General features: G+C 44.9%; 1 protein-coding gene across 15 annotated transcripts in view; it reads left to right on the top strand.

Annotated features, from left to right (window-relative positions):
* LOC109676984 (uncharacterized protein C2orf92-like) overlaps nucleotides 1–6,612 on the top strand; it is a 177,610-nt gene extending 170,998 nt beyond the window's left edge. For 14 of the 15 annotated variants that reach the window (XM_074050179.1, XM_074050181.1, XM_074050178.1 and 11 more), the window contains one exon: nucleotides 6,008–6,611. In XM_074050179.1, coding sequence (XP_073906280.1) covers nucleotides 6,008–6,236 — 229 coding nt within the window. In that variant the 3' untranslated portion in view covers nucleotides 6,237–6,611. Of the gene's footprint in view, nucleotides 1–6,007 lie in introns of all 15 variants that reach the window. The other variant, XM_074050185.1, reaches the window with a different exon arrangement.
* Nucleotides 6,613–10,828: the final 4,216 nt, after the last annotated feature.

The following is a 10,828-nucleotide window of genomic DNA, read 5'->3' as shown; positions in this document are numbered from 1 at the left end:
TTAGCTCTGAGTAGCAAAGCCTCCAGGGTTAGTATACACCTACTGGCTATGGGCCTTGAGTACATAGCTGTCTTTCTGCCTACCTATTTTCCTTTCTTTTGACCATAAATATTAACTGAATACCTACAGGCTAGTAGACACTGATAATATGGGATAAACCAAATAGAAACAAGTGTCTATGCTGGTGAGGCAGGTAGACCAAAGGACAAAAAGAAAACTCAACCAAATCTAGCTTGTCTGATGGTGATTAGGGCTTGTGTGGGTGGGTGGGGAGGGGCTTGTAGTATGAGACTGGGTGATCAGAGGAGGCTTTCATAGGAAGATAACATTAGCTTTGAGAACAAAAAGGATCTCTAGAAGTGTTGGGCATAGCTCAGTGGAAGAGCTTTTATCTAGCATGTCAGAGCAAAGCCCTGGGTTCCATCCCCAGCACCAAATCAGAAAATAAAACAGCCTGGATTGAAGATGGCAGCCTTGAGGTAGAAGGTACTGCAGGCTAAAGATAGCAAGTGCAAAGGTCAGGAGGCAGGATTTTATCTGACATGTTGGAGAAGGAAATGTTGAGAGGTCAACAGCCTGGAGCCGAACTAGTGAGGGGAGAGTGGGAGGAGATGGGTGTACGGAGGTGACTCTGGCTTTTATGCTGTGCGAGGTAAAGACCTGGGAGGGCATCAAAGCAGCTCTGACTACCTGTCCTGTTGACTGCAGTACCCATCCCAACTGTCTGTTAGAAAGATTATAGGAATTAATACAATAAAGCCATAGCCCAGTGCTGGCATGCACAAAAATACATTCAATGCCAGCTCTTACTGTATGTGGTGACTATTTCTGTGTCTGTCTGAATCACAACTCAGGATATGCAGCCTTGGTGAGTTCCTTATGTTGAAAGAATCTCTTAAACTCTCTGTAAAACTGCTGGGAGTTTCAGCCTCTGCAAGGGCTGCTGCTGTGTGTTTGGATGCAGGGTGTTTTTGTGTGTGGAGATATTACACAGATGTTAACTGAGGTCACTCAAGCCTCAAGACACACAGAAAGTTTCTGCTGCCTTTCTCCCATCACCCTGGGAAGTCCACTGTTGTCCCCCAATATGTCTGTAGGGACAATTCTCAGGGTCTCTCTGTTCATGGGTGCTTGAGGCTCAGTCCCTGCCAGAGGAAGCCTTGTTGCCACCCCTTCCCCTAGGGCTATTCCTTCTCCCCTTTCCTAGATTTCCCCCACCCTGGTGATGCCTGCAGGCCTCACAAAAAATGTAGTTTTTCCCCAAGACTCTGCTGTAACCCAGGTGCAGTAAGTAGCTCATACCTGTGATCCCAGGTACTCAAAGGGCAGACACTGGAATGATCATGGTTTGACGCCAGCCTGGGAGAAAAGTTCATGAGACCCCTTTGCAGCCAATAAAAAGCTGGTGTGGTGTTGCCTGCCCATCAGCTCAGATACACAGTAGGTGTAAAAGGAGGATCAGGTGTCCAGCATAAAAGCAAATCCATGTTTGGAAAACAACTAGAGTAAAGAAGGCTTGGGGGGTAGCTCAAGTGATAGAGTGCCTAGGCTAGCCAATTTCAAACTCCAATACTGCCAAAAGACGCTGCTGTGAGCTGAGAGAAAAAAAATGTAGCCCCCCCTAACAGATTCAGGCTATAAATTGGAGTATTCTTTTCAAGGCTTTTGAGGGAGGCTTTGAAAGCAGATGACAGGTAATTCTCTGGAGCTAGTGACAGATCATTCATCTAGCATGCAGGAGGCCTTGGATAGAATATCCAGCCCTATCAAAAGGAAAAAACAAAACAAAAAAATAGTGAAGTCTGAGAAGTTTTTTGAGCAACTGAAGTTTGGACTGAGGGAAACCTCTTTTTTTGAGAAGAGTCTGGCTGTTTATCTCAGGCCAGCTTGGAACTCAAAACCCTCCTGCTTCCATCTCCTGAGTGCTGAGATTACAGATGTGTGCCAGTAGATCTGACTAAAGTTTTCATTTGTATCAGTTAGCTTTTGCTAAGTAAGAAACCATTGGGACTTACTTGCTCAAAACAACACAGTTTATTATTTCTCACAATTCTGGAAGCCAGCTGAGCAGTTCTATTTGAGTCAGCTGGACAGGAAATGAGTAGGGTGGGGTGGTCACACTCATGCATGTAGCTACTGGCTCAGTGTCACTTGTGTGATGAGGTGAGCTGGTCACAACAAACTCATTATTTAACAGGGTAGCATGGGCTCACTCACACAATACTAAGAACAGATAGGGAGGAGGGCAAGTTTCAGGGCACAATAACTTTCCAGGCCTCTGATTGTGCAATGTGATGTCCTGTTGACACAAGCAAGTCTCATGGCCAAAACCAAAGACACTATAGGGAAAGGGCCTACCCCAGGTAGAAGAATCAAGGCAGTTGATTTTGCAAACATCTAACCTAGAATGGGAATAAGGTGTCATCATGAAGGCGCAGGCATCTCAAACCTGGGTGTCTGGGGTCTGACTGTGAACAAACGTGGAGGCCTCTTCCTTCTGGTACATGTTGATGGCTGTTCCGGTTGCTCCTCCACGTTGTCTAGATGCTGCATCACCTGTGCCAGGTGCCATGCTTGCTAAGACACTTCCAACACTGAGCATGTCTCCCACGTGCTCGTGTCCACTTGCTCAGGTGCATGTCTCTTCTCACAGCCCTCCCCTGTGGGAGGCCTCACCCATTCCATCTGAAATCCAGCTGCTCCTGAGGGGCCGAGATCTAAAGGGAACAAGCAGACCTGGAGAACGCAGTTAGAAATAGCAGGAGATGGCATGGCTGGCAATGTCCACATGTATGATGGAGTGTGGCATGGAGAAACCCTCCTGATGAGGACAGCCTGACTGACCCCATCCCTGGAGTCTAAAACCACTCCTGTGATCTGTCCCTGGTTGTGTACCTGTCACCAGGAGAGAAATACTTCACCTCAGCCGTAAGTCATGGGCCCTCCTCAGCTTTGGAAGGGACATGGGAATATTTGTCTTATCTACCCTGAAAAAGAACATGAGGGACTTCGTAAAGGGAAAGTCACTGAGGAGATCAACAGTCTAATTGTCCAGGGAGGTCAAAAGGACAGCAAGAGGGAGGATGGAGACTCAGGGGCCCCTCACAGGCTGAGCATGGCCTGCATGGAGGTAAACAGGACTGGTACAGTGACGGTGTAAAAGAACATCTCCACACCCTTCTTCCAGATTCTTACTGGGGCTGAGCGTGGCGTCTTTTAGAAGAACAGAGTGTTAGGGAAGATGGCAGAGTCACGGGCATGCACAAAGTCAACATGCTCAGCCGTAAAAGGTTCCTTCCCAAATAAAAGCCCTGCTTTGAGCACAGGTAGCTGCATCCTCTGTTCCTTCCTGAGGTCTCTACCCCAATATCTGCTGCAGTTTCTCTACCCAAGATTCAGCACTCTGGTCCCAGTCAGCCTGACTGGTGATGGCTGTGTGGGTACACACAGAGACAAGTGAAAAGGGCTGGCTGCCACACCTCCTAGGAGAAGGTCTGCAGCTGATCTTTGGAGTAGACATACTGCCAGATGCTCTGCATGGCATTGCAGTCCCAACCACGCCATACTCCAGCGAGCCTGGGAACCTAGTAACCCTTGGGAAGGCCGAATGCTCAGTGAGGGATGGAGAAGCAGAGCTGGGCAGGGTCCATCCAGTGCTGCTGAAGGCGACCTTGGGGGTGGTGCGCTGGCCAACCTCAGGTTGTGGGGCCTCAGGTTATGGATGACCACAGGCTTGTTGGCTGTGATGGTGTAGGACTCCTTTGCCGGGCATGGCAGGCAATGTCCTGCAGGCGGGCTGTAGAAGGGGCAGGTGGGCAACCGCACTGTCCGTTGGAGATAGCAGATGCAGGGCCATGCCCCTGCACCAAGGAGCAAGCCCAATGGGGCCCAGTGACAGAGAGCTCAAGGGAAGGGGCTGGGACTGGCAGGCCCAGTTACCCAATTGAGTACTGCCTGGAAGAATAGCAGGGGCGTGGTCACGGAGAATGTCCTCAAGGCTAGGTTCTTCAAGGGGACAAGGGTCATAGAAGGTGTTGCTTGGCAGTTGCCATTTTTGATTTAAATGGAGAAGGATTTCCTTTTCCTTGCAAAAAAATTATATATTCATAGGAGTTTGATAAAAGCATTTACTGAGCATTGCTGTGTGCCTGAACAGCACTTCACAGAGATCCTCATAAGAACTCTGCTGTGTAATTTTGATATCAGTCCCATTTTCAGGTGAGAAAACCAAGGAACCTCATACCCATGTAATTTGCCCAAGTGTATCAAGGAAGAGAACCAGAGGGAACCAGATAGGCTGTGTACTGACCATGAGACAGGGGGAGTAGACGGGAAAGCAGAGAGCTAAAACTTAAAAAATTGAAACATGAAGAAGGTCACATAGCACTGGGGAAATGAAATAGCCAAGAAAGTCACATGCAGCCACATGTGAGTTGAGCTTTGCTTTTTGCTTCTGTAACCTGCTTGCGAGGGTATCTAAGGGGAGACTTCTTTGTTCTCGGGGCTCAGCCTTTGGACACGATGCCCTGGGTCAGTGTCGGCACAATAAAACATTGCTCTTGCTAAACTGCCTCAGTGTCCCTTATCTCAGCTTGAGATTCCCCAACACAAGGGTGTGGAAGTGTGATTGGTACAAAGACAAAATGCATGAATGCAGCACCTATGGAGGAGACTATAGATTGTTCTCAAGTCTTTGCCGTAGGTCTTCTCACTTCTACAGGGCCTTGTCTTACCATGGGAACTCTCTTCTGTTTTTCTCACCTCTCTACAATCTGTGGTTTATTGAACCTTCTCTTTGACTGTGTTGCTGCTTTCCAGCCCATACACACAGCATCTCACCTACCACAGGACAGGCTATAAATCTGTAATAGATTACAACAAAGCCAGCTCCTTCTCCTACAGGACTTCTGTGACCAGTGACTAACACTAATGCTTTCAGTCCTGCTCTGAGAAGAACCACAAGGTTGTCCTTGCATGTGGTCCTTGTTGTGGGTCACCCAGCAGGGATGCACATGGGGTCACTGCTCTGTGTACTCTCCCTGTGTCTTCTCATTTAGATTCCCTGAATTGCCACTCAAGGCCCATAGCCAGTAGGTGTATACTAACCCTGGAGGCTTTGCTACTCAGAGCTAAGACATTGCTGTATATAAGTCCCTTTACCTGTGTGCATAGGCACTCCCTCAAGGCCACCTACATATTCAGGTCTGCCCCCCCGACCCGGATCCCAGTGAATAAGTCCCATCACCACATGCACCACATACAGGAACTTTCCCAGAATGGTGTTGAATCCTTATTGTGTTTCAAGCTAGGTTCTGAGACAATACATGCTTAAGGCAGACAGGGTCCTTCCTGCCCTGCTGGAGATAACACTGAATGGGAGGAGGTTGCAGTAAACAAAGAGAACCAACATAATCCTTACAGAGCGAAGTCAGGATTATGAAGGAAATAGAGTGGTATCAAGAGACAGAAGAGGTTCCTATAGCTAGTATGGTCACCTTCTCTGACAAGGTCGCATTTGAGCCAAGATCAGAAGGATGAGGAGACAGCTTTGCAAAAAGATCTCTGTGGGGGCTGGCGGGTGAGGGAATCAGGCACAGGAACAGCAAGTGCAAGAGCACTGAAGCCCAACAAGCTTTGCTTATCAAAGGAAGCTTGCTCCATCAGTCAGCTCACCCTTCCACTGACTTTCCCTCTGGCCTAACAATTCCCCTTGCCCTGTCCCTCTGCTTTCCCTCACAAGTTTCTACAAGCTCAAACTAATCTGGATATCCATCAGTTTGGGATTGTTTAAATACCTTAATATTCAACTCCAAGGTGAACTGTGATTCGGCCATTAAAATGAGGTGTGGAATTGGAGGAGGAGGACAAATTAGGATAGATGGATACACGGAGGGATAGATAGATACATAAGAGGGTAGATAGACAATTTGGTCATACTGGGTACTCCGAGTGATAACCCTTCCTTCCTACTCAGACCTCACAGGTGTCCCTGTTCCCAAGCATTTAGATATCCAAAGAAAGAATCAGCTGTGCAGGCTGCTGCTGCAGTTCCTGCAGAAGAACATTGTCATCGCCGCCATCACGATGACGGCAATCCTTGTGATCATGGTGCTAGTGCTGCTCCTGTTCTCTGTGTACACGTGGAGGAAACAGCCATTGTGAGTGGCTCTTTGCATTCTCCTTCCTTCCAAGAACTTGTAAGTGTTTGGGTCAATGTTGTTCCCGGAGCTTCCTGAAGATTCCAGATTTAGGAGGTGGGCACAGGGATCTCTTAAGTCTGTTTGTGTTTCATCATCAACCAGTGTGCTCCCAATCATCTGAGCAAATGGTTTCACACACTTGGGCTCAGAAGGCCAAAAGTCTCCCTCATCGGCGTATTGCATACCTAAAAGAAATCCAGTAATGTCACTGGACATGGGTCACACCCTAATGGGAGATGACACACCGGTGGGATAGGGAAAGGGAAGGAAACCTAAAACTTGAATGTGGTTGATGTGCTCAATGTAGAGGAGCGAATATAGGAATCTTATACTGCCAGAGGCCACTATGGGAAGGGGACTAAGAAGTAGAAAGAGATCTGGTAGAGATGAACCCATTTGGGTTGTCATACACTTATGCATGGAAACAACACAATGGAGTTGGGAGCCTGGGGTACAGCTCAATGTTAGACCACATGCCTAACATGCAATAGGATCTGGGTTTGATCCACAACACCACCAAGAAGTTTTTATTTAAAACAAGGACAAAACTCTTCTCTGCTGCTCCTTTCTTTCTGTCTATCCAAATTCAGAAAATTCCATTGGTTATGCAATCTGCCTATGGGTGTAGTTATGGAGTTGAGTCTTGACTGTCAACTAGACTGGATTGGGAGACTAGTAAAGCACACCTCCATACGTGTCTGTGAGGACATTTCCAGAGACAATAATAATGTGGGACAGTAACTGAGGGGAAAGACTCCCCCTGAATATGGGCAGCACCATCCAATAGGCTGGTGGCATGGATGGACTACCATAGAAAAACAATTAGCAATTGCATTATGTTATGTAGGAGCTGAGGGACATTTTAGGGACTGAGACGCACTGGCACTGTATGAACACTCCTGGGTGGGACACACCTAACGCTTGCAGGAAAAACCATTACACATGGAGCAACAAATGGTGCTGAGAAAACTGGATATCCACATGCAAACAGAAAAAGGTAGATCTTGATCTAACACTATATACAACAGTTAACTTGAAATGAATCAAAGCACTGGAGATGTAGTTCAGTGGTAGAGTGTTTGCCTAGCATGTGTGAGGCCCTGAATTCAAACTACAGAAAAAAAAAAGATCAAAGAGCTATATCTAAGAGTAAGACACAAAACTATAAAACTAAACATGAGGCAAAAGCTTCATGGATATGAAGCAAAGGATATTGCCTATGAAGACAAAGACAGGCAACAAAAGAAAAAATGCACACATTGGACTTCATGTGGTGGCACACAGCTATAATCCCAGCACTCGAGAAGCAGAAGCAGAAGGACCCTGAATTTGAGGCCAACCTGGGATACACAGCTAAAATGTGGAGCAACTGAAGTGACCATCAGTGAATGAATGAATAAGGAAAATACGGTATATACATAAAATGAAATGTTCTTCAGCTTTTAATAATAAGCCAGGTGTTGGTGACTCATGACTGTAACACTGTGCACTTGGGAGGCTGAGGTTAGGAGGATCATAGTTTGACCCCTTCTCCAAAATAATTATAGCAAAAGAAGTGGAGCTGTGGCTCAAGCGGTAGAGCACCTGTGTTGAGAGCACGTGTTTTGCAAGCTCAAAGCCCTCAGCACAAACCCTAGTCCAACCAAAAAAAAGAAAAGAAAATTCTGATACATACTACATTGATGAGCATCTAGAACATTATGCTAAGTGAAATAAGTCAGTCACAGACAGATACAAAGATGGTGGTTAGCAAGAGTATTGGGAGGAGGGAATGGGAGCTATTATTTAATGAATATAGAATTTCAGTTTTATAAGATGAAAACAGTTATAGAGATAAATGGCAGTGACAGTAGCACAAAATTATGAATATGTTTAATAACATTGAAATGTACACTTAAAATGGTTAAGTTTGTAAATTTGGTCACACAGCTTGATTACAACAAAAAATTGTTTTAAAAACCACACATGGTGGCACAAGCCCATAATCTCTGCATTTGAGAGGCTTAGTTGGGAGATCTCAAGCTCAAGGCTACAACACAAGACTGTGTGAAAGAAAGAAAAAGATCACATGCACCAATTCTTAACAGCTACAAATCACAGTTCCATCCACATATGCACAGTGACCAGGCACCGGGCATCACCAAACATCACTACGACCAAGTGGGGTTTATTCCATGAATGCAAGGTTGACTCAACACTAATTAATGCCATACATAATAGATTTAAGGAAACATCATATGTAGTTTCATGGGTACTGAAAGGCCCTATACAAAATTCAAGAGCCATTCCTCGTGGGGAGTGGATTAGGAGAAGCCTATGGGAATTTGTCATAAGCCCAGCTGTGCCCAATAATCGGCAGGCTGAGTTTGGCATGGCCCCAGCCGCAGAGGAGTGCAGGATGCAGCGCAGCTGCTGTTCCTAAGTTGTTTACGTTCAGAGAAGTAGGAACACGGGTTTCTCTTGTTACAGTGTCATGCCCCTACCTGAGAACTGTTGCTCCATCTCCTTGTTTATCACTGGATATAAAAGACTCGCTGAAGGAGACAGGTTTTTTCTGATGGGGGGTTGATTAGCTGGCTACAGGCTGCTGCTGCTGCTGCTGGCTGTGTGTCTCCACCAGAGCAGCTTTCTGCACTGAGAACTTTATACATAGGCTTCAGAAAAGCTAAGCTAAAGGAAAACTAAAGAGAACATGGGACAGTGCAAGTCTAAGGACTGAGACTTTAAGAGTTATGCTAATGCAGTTTGTAGATGCAGCTGTGGTTGTTTGTTTGCAAGTCTGAACACAGGGGCTTTAAGAAAGCTAAATAGAAAATATGGGACAGAGCAAGTCTAAGGAAAGAGACTTTAAAGAACAGAAAAGAAGCGAGGCTTTAAAGAAAGACTTTAGAAGTAAGGCCTTAAAGAATACAGAAGTCAGAGTTATAGAGAAAGGAAGCAATGATGCTGCCATGTCTCCATCTGAGTCCCCAGCACACCTGGACCCAGCTTTATGCATGTTTGTCTATCGTTTGTCCTTTCTGCATCTCCCATCACCCCCAGTTAGGTTCAGGAGGAACAGGAGCTTGTGAAAACTCCCTACAATTCCTGATTTCAAAAGTACTCCAGCAAATAGAAATTGAAAGAAAAAATTTCAATATGTATGTATGTACTTGTGTATATCTATATCTATATCTATATCTATCTATCTATCAATGTGTGTATGGTTGAATAGAATAGATCAATAGAAAGATAGATAATCTCTCATATTAGCCTCATAACTGCTATCTTACTCAGAAAACACTAGAGACATTTCCTCTGAGAGAGGTATAAGACAGCATGGAACTATATCTCCACTACTACTCAGGAGTGTCCTAGAGATATTAGCAATGAAATTAAACATGATGCACAAATCAGTGACAGGAACAATAATTTATAAAGAAGTAAAATCATGTCTATTTGCAGATGATATACCAGCAAACCTACCGAGTAAGGTTCTAAGATATAAAATGAAAACACAGAAATTGGCTACCTTCCTGTTACCAAAACATTAATTAGGTAGAGGACATATAATAGGGAAGTCACCACTTACAGGAACAACACAGAAAAGCAAAATTATTTAGGAAAAGTTTAGCAAGATAGGTGAAAAACTATACATGAGGAAAAATAAGACAAGCACTGAAAGAGCCAGAAGTATACTTGAAGACATCCCATTCCTAGGCTGGGCAGACTCAACATCAGCTGTGCCAAAGTGACTTTTGCTTTAGAAACATAATGCAGTGCCAAGAAAAACACCAGCAGACTTTTGATAGAGGCAGACAAGTTGATATTACATTTTATGGGGAAAAATACCAGCAGACTTTTGATAGAGGCAGACAAGTTGATATTACATTTTATGGGGAAAAACATACAAAAAAACTGGGTGGTCAGATCATAGGAAAATGGAGTAATCTAGACTAATTACATCAAAAATTGTTAGGCGAAAACACGTGGCAAAAATTTCATGATATTGCATTTAGGGATAATTTCTTGAATATGACACCAAAAGCACAGGCAGCAAAAGAAATACAGACATTCTAGCCCATGTGTGGTCCTCAGTATACATTTGTCCACTCATCTCTTCCCAGGCAATACCAGGGACCAAAGGAATGCTGAATTTTAATCAACGTGTGCAATTTACAGGAGGAGACAAATTTAGGGGTATTAGCAACAGTCATTTTAAAGAATATTCTGTGATCCCAAGCCATCTAGGTCATTGTCCCCAAATGACAGAGACTTGTCTCCTGGTGACTGCAGAAGAGTCACTGAGAGAGTGTGTGAAAATGAGCAGATTCTTGGGTTCTACTTTTACAGACTGTTGGTGTATTCCAGGAGTAAGGATTTTTAATAAGCTCTTCCCATTGTCCAACCTCCACCCCATGCTGATACAGCCAGGGAAGGGAACCAGTGTGCCTCTCTGGACACTTTGCCCCAGGAAAGGCCACATATCTGTAAGTTCAATGACTTTTTTTCCCAGTTTTTCAAAGGAAAAAATAGGAATAAGGTTCCTAGAATATTTGAATATCCTGTCTTCAGGGCCAATCTTCTGCCACCATAATAAGATGAGTAATTTGAGCCTTTGGTCACTGGCTGACAGAAGCACCTGCCCA

Source organism: Castor canadensis, chromosome 12 (assembly GCF_047511655.1).
Source record: "Castor canadensis chromosome 12, mCasCan1.hap1v2, whole genome shotgun sequence".
In the NCBI taxonomy this organism is placed as follows: domain Eukaryota; kingdom Metazoa; phylum Chordata; class Mammalia; order Rodentia; family Castoridae; genus Castor; species Castor canadensis.
The sequence above is the reverse complement of the archived record's forward strand: the minus strand, read 5'-3'. Positions and strand labels throughout refer to the sequence as shown.